We start from the raw sequence: 18,933 nt of genomic DNA on the forward strand, positions 1-18,933 counted from the left end.
CCCTTATTATGAGCCAAGGTCTCATACTGTAATGGTGGTAAGTAACTATCATTCACCTATTTCACAAGTAAGGTAAGTCAGAGCTTACACAAGATCACTTCAGCCACAAAGGGGTGTTGTTACATTTGGCTATGTTGTCTGTAACCACTAGATCATAATCTTCTCTGAGACAGTAGTATACCAACAATACCGATACCAAGTGTGCCACTTCTGTCTCAAATACTTGTGAGACCCAATGGCAACGTGTTTGTTGCATCTCCCTGTATGAGCTGATCCATATACCACCTCTCCTACAGCTGAAGGTCTGTGCAGCGGAATCTGAAGCTTGTGGGTTCAAATCCTTCTAATGATCCAGGAGGAGGAGGTGAAAAAAATAAGATACATATATGTATAAAAGTTAGTGTAAAGGACACTGGAGTAATTATAGAAATTACAATTGTTTTATTGTACAGTAGAATTATATTGCAAAGCATATTTACAAGTGAATTTGGATTTTTAGTGTTTATGTTTTATGTTTATACAGAGTCTTCCACTCAGCACATGGGCAAAAGCTCCCACATGTTAAACAAACAAACAAACAAACAAACAAACAAACAAACAAACAAACAAACAAACAAACAAACAAAGGCAGAACAACAAACATCTCTTTCCAGAAAGCAAGCTTCATTCTCAAGTGGTGTAATGTTAGTGATTACGGAAAATGGATGTCTTGGGGCACTGTTAATAAGGTACGGAGCCTTTCAACTGTAGATCACCAGTCTGAATCTTGTTCAGCTCAGCAGGGATTAAAAGTTGTTCCCATCAAACAGATATTCAATAGCCCCCCAAATATTAGAGGAGTTGGGCCAGTCCCAGTTTCAGCTCCCACATCACTAATTTACCATCAGGCTTTATACTAGATTGTAAGATCTTTGGGGCAGGAACCTTCTCTTTACTTTGTGTTTGTTTAGTCCTAGAGAGAAGACATACAACCATATTGTAGATTTTAAAAACATTCTTTATAAATAGAGTGAGGTATATTAATATGAAAGAAAACAATGTTTTTTCTCATTATCTCAGATTAGAAAATCTCGCAAAAATGGTAAAATGCAGAATCTAAGTATCAGATATGACTGTGCAGTTGACTGATCATTCCAATGAAAAATTGTTTGACGACCTCAACAGAATGTCACACAACTGAAAAATAAGATTGTATATATTCACAGAAAAATGTATTTAATTATGGAACAGATTCTGACACTGTTACTCACATTAAGTAGTACAGAACCTTACTGAAATCAGTGAGACCATCTGTGGAGTAAGGTACTACTCAACATGAATAAGGGTGTCAAGAATCTGACCCTAATAAACAATTTTGCTGCTAAAAGGTATCTAATTAAATGACCCTGGGGACTCGTTTGCTCTGGCAAAACTTCTAGCCTCATCAAATAAACAGCAACAGAACAAAGACAGCTGTTAGGAACTGTTTGTTCCACAATCAGTAAAGGCTACATACTTTAAAGGTACGGGAATCAATATTCACTGTTAAAGGTGTAGAAAGAGCTAGAAGGGTGAAAAGAAGCTAGAATTCACAGCTACTAAAAAAAAAGCCTATTAGATTTACACAATTTAGACTATAGACTAGAAGTGATTGAAAATTTTCCAAACTATGTTTCATTAGAAAATACTGATTTGTAGAACAAAATGACTTGCTAAATCTAGTACAGATTCAATGAAGTCTTTGTCAAACACCACTTTCCCACCTAGCTCCAGGGACAGAGAAGGGTGTTCGGACTCCCTGCCTCTGTAGCTCCAGTTTTCTCTGGCTCCCAGAGCTTGGGTGGCTAATGGGAAGACAAAGTGGCCAGGCTCTCTGCCTCTTTGGCAGTGGGGCTAGAAGGCTCTTCTCAACGTCAGTGAAATCAATAAGAACATTCCCTCAGGGTGGCCAGGAAGCCAAAAAATTCCATTTAGGCTCCCCAAAATGGATTTTTTCTTTTAAAATCCATTTCTGCAAAAATTGTCTCTGTTTTAACATTCTGGCCTGCTTTAGAATGAACCTTTTTCGCAAAACCTCAAAAATTTTCACAGGAAGCGATCCCCAACTTTTTGACCAACTCTACTGTATACCCCCTAGAAAACTGAAATGGATAGTTCATTATCTATAATCTTTTAAGAATATATTAATATTATTATTTAGCTACTTTTTCAAGAATCTAAATGAAACTCACAAGACCACTGTGAGTACAACGCTGCTTTTGAATTGAGTATACATATTTAGCTGCATATCGATCACATATATACACATGGTATGTATGCATAGGGGCATATGAAACCAATTATTTTAATCAGAAGGCAGTAGTCTCTGTACAGTATTTTCAGACACACATCGATATTCTATGCTTTTACAAACTTGCTAAAATGGCATTATTTTATTTTCCAACTAGCAACATTTAGCATACTGACATCAAATCACTGCTGCTGTTAATATTTTGATTACTGCAATATCCATTGTGCTGATATCAGCATGCAACAAAGCACAATGCCATTGGTCAAATGGATTTGAAAATGTAAGTTCCAAATCTACTCTACCCAATGTCTGAAACTTCACAACACTGGAAAAGATCCAGGACGTAGTCAGGAGATGGGATAGCTAGCAGCAAAGAGAATAAGATCCAACAGTTAAGAGATGGAAAAACCAGCAGCCAGGACACAATCCAGAAGTCATTAGAAATCCAACATTTATAACAGTTAGCAAAATAAGGACAGGAAAACTGGTAGTGCCAGAAGACAATATGGTACTGTAAAAAAAATACCACAGAGTGGGCAGTGCCATTATATCAGCTGACTAAGACCAACTTTGTCTGGACAGAGTAATATCCTAAAGTGTTTGAATCACTGAAGGATGGACATCTAAATCACGCTGTGCTTAAATTCCCAGATCCATTCCATGCATTTGCAGTAACCTGTGATGCCTCAGAGATTGCGGTCAGATTTGCACTTTAACAAATTGATGAGCGTGGTAGGCACAGACTAGTGGCTTTTGAAGGTTGCAAATTAAACAAGAGGAAATCCTAGTATTCAGCTACAGAACTGGAGTTTCTTGCTACTGTGCCAGAACTGGAGTGTCAAGGCCTATCATTCCTATTTATGAGGTATGCAATTCACAGTGTACACAGACCACAGTGCCCTGTAGTGTCCTTAGAAAGCACAACTCAATGCTTGTGCAGAAGGACTTACAAACCGTCAGAATACATATTAACAGTTCACCATAAACCTGGAAAGCAAAATGTGGTTACGTACGCTGTCAGCTGTGTGAGAACAGTGAAAATAGACTCAACCTGATCTTGTGAGGACATCTTGCAAGAACAGCCTAAGGACCCTGAGTTATGTTCCATGCACCAATACATTTACCAAAGTAGAGACAGACTGGGGAAGCTCAATGGCATTCAGGAATGATTATCCATTGATCTGGCTACCAACTTGCTGGTGTATGAAGATAACAGGATTGTTTTGTCAGCAAGTTTTCAGAGAACAGTACTGGAGTGCCTTCATGACAACAAAGCAATAGGCCGCCTGGTGTATGAAAAGACATTGAACTGGGTATCCAATTGATTTTTTTGGCTAGGCATGGCTGCAGATGTTAAGGATGGGGTACTTACCAGTTTTACCTGGAAAGGAAGGAAAGCATAAGAAAAGAGATGTACTTTTTTAGTGGAAATGTTCCAACCTAGTAAGCCCTGGGAGTTCATATAGATTGACTTGAAGGCCCACTATGAGAAATGCCAGTTGAAAATCAGTATTTGCTGGTAGTGCATGACACCTTCTCAAAGTATGGTGTGGCACAGACACTGAAGGATAAAAGGACTCAGACAGTTACAGCTGCCTTGATTAAACATGCAATGTTGCAGTTTGGCCCAATCAAGCAGCATCTGCAGTGATCAAAGTAAGTAATTTGAATCCTGGTTATTACGCAGGGTTTGCAAACAACTCCAGATAACCAAGGTGAGGACCAGGGTCACCCACCCTGCAAGTAATGTGGGAGTGGAGAGAGTAAACTGTACCATTGGTTTCATACTTAGCATCTTAGTCAGTGAAGACCAGCGAGACTGGGATACAAACATACTTTTTGTCATTTTTGCACATAATACCAGCTGGCATTAAATTGTCCACTACTCTCCTTGTGAAATTATTTTTGAACTCTGCAAACCCATGCTTCCTTGTGACTTGAAGAACTAGCAAGGCTTCCTGTGCCTACACATGGTGGAGTCTTGTATCAGTGACCTGAGGACACCATTCCAGAAGGCGGAAGAATAAATGGGCCTGGCATGCTTGCTTTTGGCTCAAGATGCCAGGAAAAAAAAAGGAAAATTACATGCTCATCCAGGAAGGAAAGAAGGTATGGCTAGTCAACAGTGGGTGACAACTGGAAACGCATCCCAATCTTAGCCCTTTTCGGAGGGAATTTTACATGGTAATTAAAAAACTAAGCAACCTATCCTCGCTCATACAAAAAGCAAGAACTCACTCCTTTATAGTGCATTGAGAACTGGTGCACAGATTCATTGAAAGAAAGGGGAGGGCAAACACAGTGTTCAACAACCATCCCAGAGGGAAGTAGAGGAGTATTTGGTGATACCCTAGCAGTTTCTTGTGGCTTTTAATGGGAGACTTGTTATGGGGAAAGAATTTCCAGAGTATCCTCAAGCCCTCAACACACTGCAGTCTTCAACAGAAAATATGTCCACAATGGATAGGCCTAATTCAGCTGCACTCACTGATAATCGATATCCAACTACGAGTGGTGTCTCCATGACTGAATAGAGGACTTGAGCAGACAGACCAACACAGAAACTGCGAAGATGGCAGACCACCTGGATTCCTTTGGTGTTATCGTTTTAAATTCTTATTCAGCTAGATGGAGAAAATTGTAGTAGAGGCAGATTAGTGCAGACAGCACCTCCACCAGTAGATGGTTCTCTATCTTTATCTTAGTGTTACAATGTCTTGTATGTCATTATATTGTTGTATTTGATCTGGGGGAGGGGTCAAGCAGGAAGTTCTGTCCTATCTGTGTGCGCTGGAATTGGTACTTTCAGTGTTTCACTAAATGCCTGTGATCCTAAAAGCAGGTATTATAGCACTATTTCCACTGTACAGCCATGACTGTAACATTAACAACCACATATAAAGTTCAGTTCAATCATGCTAGTTAGACTGAATTTCTTGCACTTTTATTACATGTGGAATGCTGCCTTTTGAAGTTGAAACTTGAAAGTGTGGCACTCAATCAGAGAGTGAGGCTTGTCAGACAAGGGTGGGAAAAGCATTTTACCACGACAACCTTCTTGTTGAAACATGTGCTCTTCAGACCCACAGGATTATGCAAGACTTGGAGAACCACTGTTTCATGATCAGTTATCAGAAATGTTGCACCATCCAACTGCAACAACTCATTTGTCTGGGACCTCTGTTTTGGACGAAGAACTATTTTTGTTCTGTTGCTCAAAGAAAGATTCCAGGAGATGCAGAATTTAATTGAGAACTTCTTGAGCACTCAAGTCTCGTCTCAATAGTGATTCAAATTAATAGATGATAAAAGCCATCTTCACACACAGAAAATGACAACATAACCCAGGTGTCAAGGTAGCCACAGCATAAAGGCCTAAAATAATGAAGTAAGAGCTTATGATCTGCTACTCCTGGAATGTTAGGATCTGTCAAGGTCACATGTATCCAAGGTAAAAACAACAATGAGACTCACTTGGCTAAGCAGATGCAGGAAAACTTTAAAAAAAAGTGGGGGGGGTCTTTCATTGAGTTACCAAAGATGTGGTTACTAAACCTGGGCTGGAAACTGTTTTCCTGTCTCTAGAATATTTTTGAGAATTCAAAAACTTTCTGTGCCTAATTGGGACAAAAAGTCCAAATCTTGAACATTTTAAATTTAAAAAAGGGAAAAGCTTTTCAGTTTGGGTCAATTGAAACATTTTATTTTGATAATTTACAAATGTTTTGTTTTCTTGGTAGCTTAACTTTCTATATGAAAAGTCATTTCAAACTGGAAAACCAGAAATTTTTGTTTTGCCATTTTGACAATTATGAAAAAAAAATTCAAGTTGGGAGACTTGTCGAAGCTGAAGATAAGAGAATATCAAGCAACAGTAATATTGATTATCTTATATTGATCTATGCCCATGGTTCCACAGACCTCTTCAGATGTCCATTTGCCAGATTTCTGGGATGTTACTTACCAGGGCACCCTCAATCATCCAGAATTTCAATGATGGTAGTACCAGCCCAGCATAGACCCTGTGTATGTATTCTGCTTACTAGCCCACAGGAAGCCCATGCTGTGCTGTGTTCTTCAATGCTTTGTTACCTGTGCCAGCTGGATTCAAGATGGCTCTGGTAGGCTAGCCCATGTACAGCTTTTTCTATGTAGGCATACCAACTAACTTACCACCTCGAAACCTGTTTCATTGTGAGGGCGAGTTTACCAGCATGGTGAGCAGGTGCAGGTCTGGACTAAACTCCAGAGATCCCAAGGATCCACAAAGAGGCTATTTCCCCCACTGGCACTGAGTCACCTAGCATGTCACCCCACATCGCTCTTTCCCCACAGCCCACCCTACTCCCTTGCTGCTATGGGTAGTCCGGGACTTTTCTCCCTCTTAAAACAAGAATCACCACAGTAGGGGGTGTATTACCTTTCCTCCCTAAACTCAACCAGCCCAAAAGGAGAACAATATGCAACTCCCACATTCCCCCCTCCCCCAGCCTGGAGGGGCCTCTGTGGGAAGTGTGAGATACTGCAGAGGGAGATTCCTCCCCCCATTCAGCCAGAAGAGGGAAATCTGTATGATATGGAACTCTCCACACAATTTTTTCCTGTCTGAAGTTGCTATCTTTTCACATAGGATGCTATAATGTGTCTTTTCAACACTGCATAATAAAAGGTGGATCTTACTGCTTTAATATATTTATTACACATCTGACCATTAATAGGAAAGTCTTGATGTGTGATTAGTTTATTTTTAATCCTTTCAAATAATAATAATAATACTTTTCAAATTTGGGGTGCTCAAGGGCAGTAAAACAATAATTTTATCATTTTTACTTTGGGGAAGGGAAGATATTTTTGCCACTTTCTATCTTTTTTCAGAAAGTCCTGGCTACAATCCCATGATACAGGAGCCAGATGTTCGCCAGGAAGTGGGGGTTGGCAGTTCCAAAGGGAGTTAGATTAGATCATCACAAGGTCTCTTCTGGCCTTTATGGTTCTGGATGAAATTCTGGTCCTGTTGAAGTCAATGGCAAAACACCGACTGACTTCAAACAGGCCAGGATACTCTGTACATCTAGGTATGAATGTAAGTATAAAAATCTGTGGGCAATATCCTTTTCTTAACTTTCATAAAAGCAACTTTACATTTCAGCAGTTCATAAAACACACATATTTGGCATCTTACCAAATGTATTCTATGGATTTAGATACTTAGAAGCGAAGTAGCACTATATTTAAATATTAGATATCTCTGTATGTTTATTCCATTCAGTACACATTAAATACAAAAAAACCACCAGTTTCCCATTCTACAGACATTTACACTGGTTGGCTTATGCAGACAGTATTGCAATGGCACATTCAAGAAGTTTTTCAAAGATATGTTGGATCTGATAAATATTCAGTGTTTGAATATGATCTCACAATCCTAAGAGAATATAATAGTATTTTTATTAATCTGACTTTTTCACACACTTGCTTATAACTTGGATACTATAAACCTATGATTACAAATACATTTTACTCCACTGTATTTGCAGAATGGATGGTCCAAAGGTTAGGGCCCTTCCTTAGGAAACAGGATACCTGGGTTCAATTCTCTGTTCTGCCTATGTGATTCTAGGTAAATTGCTTAGCATCTCCAAACGGCATAACAGTGCTTCTCTACCTCACAGGGGTGTTGTAAGGGAAAAATACATTCAAAGATTGTAAAGAGCTTTAAGATCTATTATGAAGAACCAGCCATTATTATTTTCATTATTATGATGTAGGACTTCTCCAGGAGTGTTGCCAGTGAGGTTTTTTTCTTTAAACGAAGTACAATAAAAAATTGGCTTCAAAATGTAAGACGCAGTACAAAGGATTATATGGATTTACCAAACATATTTAGAAAAACAAAGGTACTTCAAATTCTGGATTTACCATCCCTGATTCTTCCCTTTAAGAATTCTATTTTTGTTGTTGTTGTATGAAACTGCTTAGCATAACAACAACAAATCTTATTCAACTGAGCTTCACTGAAAAGATAAATACCTGTATATGCTAAACAAAACAGGACCCTCAGTTGTTCAGGACAATTTCATTTTTACATTGGAATCATTAAGCAGAGCTCCATTTATGTTAAATAGTTTAATCTTAGGCATTTTTAGTTTGAGATATTTAATTTACTAATTAAAGAAATATTAGCCTAATGTATTTCAATTACTAGAAATATGCTGACTACAGCAGAAGATATAGGTCTCATTCAGAAGAAGAAACTTATCTCAGTGAAACAGTATTCTTGGCTCAAGAGCCAAGCATACCAGCAACTATTCAATCAATTAATTATCCTAAAATCAGGTACACACTGCTTGCAAATGGCATATATTGCTACTGTCTTATCTTTTAACTTTAAAATATTTAATAACTATTGAAGGATTTTTTTCAGATTACTGTTCAATTTATCCATGGTAATTATTCTAGTTTGAGTAAAATATTCTGAAAAATTTACTGAAGATACAAAAATAAAAATTAATATTGATACATACCCATGTCACTTTCCATTATATGATCACTGTGAATTTGCTGAAATCCAGGAATGGGCCGTGTTGTGAGATACCATACTGCATGAAGAACATCTGTGGCATGTACACGATTGTGATCTAAAAATCAACAAAGTATTCATGAACTACAAGTTCTTTCTACTGTTTTCTCTAAGTATTATGGGAGGAGCTGGACTCCCATATTTAGGTTGCCAAACAGTTTCCATCATAAAAGATTCTTGTGCCTTTTTTTTTTTTTTTTTTTGATAAACTAACATCTCCATTGTTTGTAGCAGGCCTTTGAAATTTGGTAAGGACAAAGCTTCACAGAAATTCCCTTTGCTTCTTCCATTAACTTTCATTCAGATCTGGCTGAGTTATAAAATGTCAAATTGTCATTTCCCGTCTCTTGCTTGCATTCCTGAGGACAATTTTGGCAGCATGCCAAAATAATAATTGAACATTAATATTCTGAAGATCCAGGCCCACATAAAGGAAAATAAGAGACCATGCTTCACATTTACAATTTTTATATTTTTTAAAACTACCATTTGAATTTAAAAATAACTTAATCCATGAACATCACAATATTAAATAAAATTCATCTGAACAATGATCTATACTTAAACAACATTAAAAGCAGGAAATATAAAAAGGATGAAAAACAGAAACAATGGTTCACTTCGCCAAGTATTCTGTCTGATACACACAAATGCAAGTTTCAGAGTAACAGCCGTGTTAGTCTGTCTTCGCAAAAAGAAAAGAAATGAGAAATTATTAAATTGCTAACTCACAGGGAAAGTTTCTTTCTAATCTTCTTAGATAGAGTTGGTTTATGCCCTGAAACTTGAGTATTTATATCTCTTCCAAACTTTTTTCTAAGTCTATCAAATATAATAGTTAATGTTCTTGCAATCCCTATCTCCTTGATTTGCAGCCTTCAAAGTTCTTGGTCTAAATGTTGTTATAATTGTTATTACTATTATTACTACTACTACTATAGCACTTAAAAGTCCTAGTTATGGACCAAGACTCCATTGTGTAATCTTGTGGCAATGAGTTCCACAGGTTAATTGTGATTAATATAAACTTTTATCCATTTCAAACTTGTTGCCTTTGTCCTTATTTTGTTTAACACTTACCTAACTGCTTTTGTTTTGTATTTCATTTTCTGTAAAGGATCAAAAATGTTATAGAACGTGTAATAAACTATTTTGAAACCAGTAAGAATTCCAGAGTCTGATTTATTTTGACCACTGTCAAAATAAAAATCTAGTCAGTTGTAAAAACAAACAAACAAAAACCAACTCTCTCCCCAAACCAGTTACGTACTTTCCTTTGAGATGTATCATACATATCTATTTCATTGTAGATGTATGTACCTCGTGTACAATTGTTGGAGAATTTTCCCTCAGCAGTACCCACTCAGCATGATTGCCCTCTGATGTCTTGTGCCACTGCATACAGGTATAAAAGGCCACACTGGCCTAAACCCTCTTTAGTTTCTTCCTACCAGAAAGGGAAGGAAGGTGGGTCGTGGAATGGACATGTGCAGCACATCTTGAAGAACAACAGTTTCGAAAGGTAGGTAACTGTTTTTTCTTCTTCAAGTGATTGCTCATGTCTATTCCATTGTAGGAGACTTACAGGCAGTTCGAGCTGGAGGTGGTGTTCAGACTGTACTTGAATAGGGATTGTAGGACTACCCATCAAAATCAGGCATCATCTCTAGACAGATGAGCAATGGCATAGCAGGAAGTAAATGCATGGCTCAAAAACCAGGTTGCCACCTTACAAATGTCCAGGATGGACACACAAGCCAGAGAGGCCACAGAAACTGCATGTGATCTAATTGAGGGAGCCACCACTTTAGTTGGAGGTTCCATATCAGCTAAACAGTAGCATAAATGAATATAGCCGGAAATCCAAGAGGATATTCGCTGACTGGCTCTTTACTCTTTCTGAAATCACGACAAATAACAGTGAGGATGACCTGAAAGGCCTAGTCCAATCCAGATAAAAAAACCCCCAAAATACTTCTAACATCTAGAGAATGGAGTATCTCTTCCCACCTACTTGATGGAGGCTTTGGAAAGAAGGTTGGTAAGTAAATGTTTTGATTAACGTGAAAATCGGAAACTACCTTAGTCAGGAACTTTGGATGAGGTTGAAGGAAAACCTTGTCCTTGAAGAATACTGTATAAGGAGGATCCAACGCTAAGGGCATGGCTACACTTGCAGATGTAGAGCACTTCTGAGTTAAACCAGACTTCGGAGAGAGCAGTAGGGAAAGCGCTGCAGTCTGTCCACACTGACAGCTGCAAGCACACTGGTGTGGCCACATTTGTGGCACTTGCCATGGCATTGGGAGCAGTGCATTATGGGCAGCTATCCCACAGAGCACCTCTTCCCATTCTGGCACTGTGGCTTGTGGGAAGAGGACGTGGGGGTGCGGGGCATTCTGGATCCTGTCCCAACGCCCCGTGATGCATTGGTTTGCACCCCAGCAATCCCTGTGCTTCCATCCACATTTGGCGCCATCTTTCAACTTTTTTGTACTGCGTGCTCTGTCTTCCCTTTCGGTCTGCGGGAATGGAGCACGAACTGCTGAGGAATATGCGGACGACTCTCACCAGCACGTCACATTTGACAGTCGAGTTACTCCTTAAGATCCAAACGGACAGTGAGAACTTCGATGATTATATCGACTCACATAACGCATATGTCATAAAAATAAAGGGAAGGGTAACCACCTTTAAATCCCTCCTGGCCAGAGGAAAAACCCTTTCCCCTGTAAAGGGTTAAAAAGCTAAGATAACCTCGCTGGCACCTGACCAAAATGACCAATGAGGAGACAAGATACTTTCAAAGCTGGAGGGAGGGGGAGGCGAAACAAAGGGTTCTCTCTGTCTGTGTGTTGCTTTTGCCGGGACCAGAGCAGGAATGCAGGTCAGAACTCCTGTAAAGAGTTAATAAGCAATCTAGATAGATATGCATTAGATTCTGTTTTGTTTAAATGGCTGATAAAATAAGTTGTGCTGAATGGAATGCATATTCCTGTTTTTGTGTCTTTTTGTAACTTAAGGTTTTGTCTAGAGGGATTCCCTATGTTTTGAATTTGATTACCCTGTAAGGTATTTACCATCCTGATTTTACAGAGGTGATTCTTTTACTTTTTCTTTAATTAAAATTCTTCTTTTAAGAACCTGATTGCTTTTTCATTGTTCTTAAGATCCAAGGGTTTGGGTCTGTGTTCTCCTATGCAAATTGGTGAGGATTTTTATCAAGCCTTCCCCAGGGCTTTGGGAGATTTTGGGGGGAAAGACGTTTCCAGGTGGGCTCTTTCCCTGTTATTTTTGTTAGACGCTTGGTGGTGGCAGCAATAAGGTCCAGGGACAAAAAGGTAAAATAGTTTGTACCTGGGGGAAGTTTTAACCTAAGCTAAGTTTTTCATGCAGGTCCCCACATCTGTACCCTAGAGTTCAGAGTGGGGAAGGAACCTTGACAGCATATGATATGAGATTTGCTTGTGGCATTCACGGACATGCTCACCACCGCGGAACGCCGCTTTTGGACTCAGGAAACAAGCACTGAGTGGTGGGATCACATCGTCATGCAAGTCAGGGATGACGAGCAGTGGCTGAAGAACTTTTGGATAAGAAAAGCCACTTTCATGGGACGCCCCAACCCTGTAGTGCAAGGACATGAGATTGAGAGCTGCCCTGATGGTGGAGAAGTGGGTGGCTATTGCAATCTGGAAGCTGGCAACTCCAGACAGCTACCGATTGGTCACTAACCAGTTTGGAGTAGGAAAGTCGACCGTTGGAATCATGTTGATGCAAGTTTGGAAGGCCATTAATCCCATCCTGCTCAGAAGAACCATGACTCTGGGTAATGTGCATGACATTGTGGCTGGCTTTGCACAAATGAGTTTCCCAAACTGTGGAGGGGCGATAGATGGGATGCATATTCCAATTCTGGCACCAGCCTACCTAGGCTCCGAGTATGTTAATCAGAAGGGGTATTTCTCTATGGCTCTCGAGGTGCTTGTGGATCACTGTGGGCATTTCATTGACATTAACGCAGGCTGGCCCGGAAAGGTGCATGACGCATGCATCTTTTGGAACACTGGCCTGTTCAGGAAGCTGCAAGCCGGGACTTTTTTCCCAGACCAGAAGATCACCATAGAGGAAGTCTAAATGCCCATTGTGATCCTTGGAGACCCCACTTATCCTTTAATGCCGTGGCTCATGAAACCCTACACAGGAAGCCTTGACAGCAGCAAGGAGCGGTTCAACAACAGGCTGAGCCGGTGCAGAATGACTGTGGAGCGTGCTTTTGGCTGTTTAAAGGGCCACTGGTGCTCTCTGTATGGGAAGCTGGACCTGGCCGATGACAACATCCCCGCAGTTATATCCGCCTGCTGTACCCTCCATAACATTTGTGAAGGGAAGGGTGAAAGATTCACTCAGGCATGGAACTTGGAGGTTCAACACCTGAAGGCTGAATTTGAACAGCCAGAGAGCAGGGCTATTAGAGAGGCCCAGCGCGGGGCTGCAAGGATTAGGGATGCCTTGAAGGAGCAATTTAAGGCTGAAAGCCACCAGTAATGTTTGGTGCCCTGCACAGGAGTGAAGTGCAGTGGTTCCAATGTTAGTCGGAATCTGTGTTTGCTACACTGACTTGCAGTGCCTGTTGCTTTCCTGGGCTAAGGTATCTTTTACTTTATGCAATAATAAAGAATGTTTTCAAAGCCAAAATATCCATTTATTGAAAAGAAACAGAACTGCTTGGGAAACAGAAAAAGCAAGGGGGTGGTGTGAGGAATGGTACAATCACAGATTTGCATATGTCCTGTTATCATACTCAGCCTGCCTGTCTGAAGTGCTGTGCAATGAGTGCTGCACTTCAGGATGGCTATAATGCCTGGTGATGGGGGTTGAGTGCAATGGGTAAGGGTCGTAGTTTTCAGGACTGGGTGGTGAAGCTACAGGTGTTGGAGGCAGCTGGTGGCGATAAGAACCTGGATGTTGGGAAAAGTGACATGGTGGCACAAGGGAAAGAGTTTCGGGACAAGGGCTGCAGTGGGTGGGGACGGGGGGTGGGCGTGATAGTGCTCTGCCTGCATGGCTACAAGCGCCTGGATCCAATCTGCTTGACGCTCCATGATGCTTATCAGCTGATCCTTGCTTTGCTGCCGGAGCTCCACGCTTTTGTGCCGGCGCTCCTCATTCTGCTGATGGATCCTCCTTTCACTCTCCCTCCACTCTTGCACTTTTAGATTCTCGTTAAGGGACTGCTGCATTACTTCATGCAGCATGTTTTCTTTGCTTCTACATGGCCTCTTCCTAATTCTTTGGAGTCTTTCGGCCGGTGATAACATGGACGGCTGAGATCTCAAGGTTGCATCTGTAAAGGAAAAATGCAACACTTAACAGAGGCAGCATTGTTCACACCAAACAAAGCAATGATTTCTCCATACTTAAGGGCAAGCACGATCTACACAATAGCATAATTTGCCCATTCCAAAGCGAGCGCACATAACCCACGGGAGCCCCAAAATGGTGAGTAAGCACAGGGTCAAGGGGAACTGATTGTTTCATGGCCGTACTGTCCTCTGGGTTTCTGTGCCTTGGGGAGAGCCAACAGCTGCAGGGCGCCCCTATACTGAACACCGTCCCCACATTTTTCAGAGGAGTTCGTCCTGGAAGATATATCGCTGCTGAAGGTGACCTGGGAAGCAAGGGAGGGTCTTCTACTACAATGCAGCTTCCGCCCTGGCCCATATGCAGCTTGCCTGTGTGCAGCAATGGTCCCCCCGCCCCTCATGGCACAGTGGCGTGGACATGTTAGCCTGACTGGGTCAGGAACCACAGTGGCTCTCCCAAGAAACCTGCGCAAGCGCACTGCCCAACTTCTGGATGAGACCTTTGAAGAGATCTCTGAGGCGGATTACCGCGATGTGATAGAGCACATCAATGCCCTATTCCGCATCTAGGCATGCATGCGGCTCTAACCCTCCTCACCCCAAGAGCCTGTACCGAATAACTTCCTTCCCAAAATAAAAGCCACTTACCAGGGACCCCCTCTGGTGTTTGTCCTTCACCAAACACCGGCTGCTGCGACTAGCTACCTTCCTCCTGGCTTGAGAACAGCTTCTGGTTGCATGCATCATGAGGTTCTGGGGTGTCTTCCTCCTCCTCAGCACCCTCGCTCCTGCTTTTCTCCTCCTCCTCCTGCTTATTGAACTGGGCTCTGAAGTGTCCATGGTAGTTCTTGGAGTGGAGGTGGGGTCGCCCCAAAGTATCGCATACAGCTCTTTGTAGAAATGGCAGGTTGCGGGGCACAACTGGAGCGACCGTTTGCCTTGCGGGCTTTGCGGTAGGTATTCCGCAGCTTCTTCGCTTTAACTCTGCATTGCACTGCGTCCCGGTCATGGCCTCTTTCCATCATGTCCCTTGATATCTGCCCGAAGGTATTGTAATTCCTGCAGCTGGAACGTAACTAGGACTGGACAGCTTCCTCCCCCAAACACTGATGAGGTCCAGCACCTTGCCATTGCTCCATACTGGGAATTGTCTGGCTTGTGGAGGCATGGTCACCTGGAAAGATTTGCTGGGAGCACTCCATGCCTGGCTGAGCAAATAGGAAGGGCATTTTCAAAATTCCCAGAGAATTTAAAGGGCGGGTCTGACGGTTGGTCACCTGAGGGCAGGGCAGTAGAGCTCAAAGTGATGACCAGAGTGGATAGAACAGGGATTGTGGGACACTTCTGGAGGCTGATCAGAGTGAATTAACAGACCAGGGCATCCACATGGGCGCGCATCAAATGTTATTCCACTCACTGAGGTGGATTACCAGGAGCGCTCTAGCTGCTGAGTCTGGGCGCTCTGCGTGCTGTGACAGGGTCGGGCCAGATGTCTACAGGAGAGTAACAGAAGGCAGATATATTAGCCCCAGGTTAAGTAGGTCCCTTTTCCCTGGGTAAGGTAACACGGAAGGTTCCAGAACAATCAGGAACCTTCTGGAGACAATTAAGACAGACAGGCTGATTAGAACACCTGCAGCCAATCAAGAAGCTGCTAGAATCAATTAAGACAGGCTAATCAGGGCATCTGGGTTTAAAAAGGAGCTCACTTCAGTTTGTGGTGCGTGTGAGGAGCTGGGAGCAAGACGTACTCGGAGCTGAGAGTGAGAACGGGTACTGTTGGAGGACTGAGGAGTACAAGCATTATCAGACACCAGGAGGAAGGTCCTATGGTGAGAATAAAGAAGGTGTTGGGAGGAGGCCATGGGGAAGTAGCCCAGGGAGTTGTAGCTGTCACACACAGCTGTTCCAGGAGGCACTCTAGACAGCTGCATTCCACAGGGCCCTGGGCTGGAACCTGGATTAGACGGCAAGCCCAGGTTCCCCCCAAACCTCCCAACTCCTGGTCAGACACAGGAGGAGTTGACCTGGACTGTGGGTTCATAAAAACGGCCAAACTGAGGGCTGCCGTGAAGCTCCAAGGCTAGTAAATCCATCAATAAGCGCAAGACCCACCAAGGTACAGAAGGAACTTTGTCACAGTGCCTTGCCAGTGAGTTAGGGCACCCGGGGCTACTTTAATGCATTCTAACTCGCAACTGTAGCCATGCCCTAGGGCTTGCAATTTTCTTACCCTCCTGGCTGAGGTAATAGTGACCAAGAATGCCACTTTCATAGGTAGGTGTAATAGGGAATATGTTGCTAGTGGTTCAAAGGGGGGAAACCATCAACTCTGTTCGAACTAAATTCAAGTTTCATTGTGGAATCAGGCTGTTGATCTGTGGGTATAACCTGTCCAAACCCTTTAGAAATCTGATAGACTTAAAAAGATTGAAAAGATCCATCAGTTATAACATTGGACAGTGGAAAGCTGAGATAGCTGCCAGATGGACTCTGATGGAACTACAGGCTAGTCCTTGTTTCAGGAGCAGCAGATAGTCCAGGATATGGGGAATTGAAGCTTGGGCTGTGTGGACACTTATTTGCATAGACCAAATGGAGAATCTCTTCCATTTTGCAAGATAAGTAGACCAAGTTGAAGACTTCCTACTGTTTAGGAGAATTTCTTGTACTCCTTTAGTGCAATTTCATTCTGAGGATGTCAACCAGGAAGCAGCCATGCTCTCAGGTGGAGGGCCAGGAAGTTGGGATTGAGGAGGTGGCCTTTGTTCTAGGAGATCATGTCTGCATCTCTCAGAAGCAACAGAGGAGAGCGGACCAATAGAGTTGAAAACCAATGTTAATGAGGCCACACTGGGGCTATTAGTATAATGTGAGCACAGTCTTGCTTGACTTTGGACAAGACCTTGGCAAGAGCAGACCTGGAGGAAAGGCATACAGCATGCCTTTTTTAACCAGGTCAAAAGGAAAGCATCTGTCAGAGACCACAGGCCGTGACACGCCTGGGAACAAAAGAGATGATTTTTTTTTCTTTTGTTGCAAACAGGTCCACTTGGAGAGTTCCCCACCACTGGAAAATGGCCTTGAACACATCTGGACAAAGGGACCACTTGTGGTGACCTGCAAACAATCTGGTCAGGTGGTCTGCCAGAGTGTTTTGGACCTCTGGAAGGTAAGCCACTGTCAGGCTGATGGATATAAACTGGCCAGCAACAAGTTTAGGCTTGAAATTAGACAAAGGTTTCTAATCATTAGAGGAGTGAAGTTCTCGAATAGCCTTCCAAGGAGAGCAGTGGGGGGCAAAAAAAACCTAACCAGCTTTAAGACTGAGCTGGATAAGTTTATGGAGCAGATGGTATGATAAGACTGTCTACAATGGCATGTAGCCGATCTGCGACAGATAGCAGCAAATATCTGGTGATCGGATAGCAGGAAATAGGTGGTGAGGGGACACCAGATGGGGAGGGCTCGGAGATACTACAGAGAATTCTTTCCCAGGTGCCTAGCTGGTGGGTCTTGCCCACATGCTCAGGGTCTAACTGACTGCCATATTTGGGGTTGGGAAAGGATTTTTCGCTGGGTCAACCTGGCAGAGACCCTGGGGGTTTTCCACCTTCCTCTGCTGCATGGGGCATGGGTCACTTGCAGGTTTAAACTAGTGTAAATGGTGGATTCTCTTTACTCCTGAGGGAATTATGCACCAAAAAATTTAAAGTTCTGCACACAACTTTTTAAAAATTCTGTAAATTTTATTTGTCAATAAATAAGTGGGGAGACTCCAGCGTGGCAGTGGAGAGCACAGGCCACTGGCTGCATGGAAGTGGGAGATCACCATGCAGCCCACCCCTACCCCCGGGACACAGAATCAGCTGTGAGGCTGCACCCAATCCTGACAGTGCAAGCTCACTAGGTGTGGGCAGGCAGGCTCTGTCCAACAGGTTTCAAGTGTGGAGGGACATAGTGTGGGGGGATCCAGGTGTGGTGTGAGAGGGTTCTGTGTGGGAAAATCTGGGTGTGGGTGTCTCAGTGGGGGGTCCGGCTGTGGGGAGGATCTGGATGCACAGGGGCTTGTTGGGTGGTTCCAGGTGCAGGGACAACGGGATTCTAAAGGGGGGTGAAGGTTGTTGCAGCTCAGCAGAGAGGACCTGGATGTGGGGGGATGGGCTCAGCAGGGGGGTCTGGGTGTGAGGGACTCAGCTCGGGGAATGGACTTGGTGTGTTGGGAGTCTGGATGGAGCTGGTTGCAGGTCAGTATGGTGGGGATCTTGATGCGAGGGCTCACTGGGGTGGTCCAGGTGCAGGGGATTGGGGCTCATCAGGGTGGGGGGCGATCCAGGTGCAGTGGTGGAGGTCCAGGTGCAGGGTGGGGTGGGGCTTGGTGAGGGGGTCTGGTGAAGAGGGGCTCTGGATGCAGAGCGTGGGACTCAGCGGCGGGATCCGGGTACAGGAGGGCTCTGGACACAGGCGATGGGGGTTCAGGTGCAGGGTACTCAGTCAGAGGGGTGTCTGGGTGCAGGGAGGGTGAGGTTCAATGGCAGGGGGAATCTGGATATGGGGATGTCCAGAGGTATGGGGGTTGGATGGGCAAGGGAGCAGCTCCCAGTACAGTGACCCCTTCCCCCACAGCTGAGGAGCGATAGGAAGCAGGGGTGGAGCATCCTGCAGCCAGGGCAGTTTTCTGGGAGTGGGTCTGACTCGGCTCCGGCTGTTCCTTGCAG

The 18,933-nt window shown here is 43.2% G+C and overlaps 1 protein-coding gene across 6 annotated transcripts in view; it reads right to left on the bottom strand.

Annotated features, from left to right (window-relative positions):
* Positions 1–18,933, bottom strand: part of PDE3B (phosphodiesterase 3B) — a 289,400-nt gene that overhangs the window by 67,757 nt on the left and 202,710 nt on the right. For all 6 annotated transcript variants that reach the window (XM_077818371.1, XM_077818374.1, XM_077818372.1 and 3 more), the window contains exon 11: positions 8,794–8,907. In XM_077818371.1, coding sequence (XP_077674497.1) covers positions 8,794–8,907 — 114 coding nt within the window. The remainder of the gene's footprint in view (positions 1–8,793; positions 8,908–18,933) is intronic.

Source organism: Eretmochelys imbricata, chromosome 6 (assembly GCF_965152235.1).
Source record: "Eretmochelys imbricata isolate rEreImb1 chromosome 6, rEreImb1.hap1, whole genome shotgun sequence".
Classification (NCBI taxonomy): domain Eukaryota; kingdom Metazoa; phylum Chordata; order Testudines; family Cheloniidae; genus Eretmochelys; species Eretmochelys imbricata.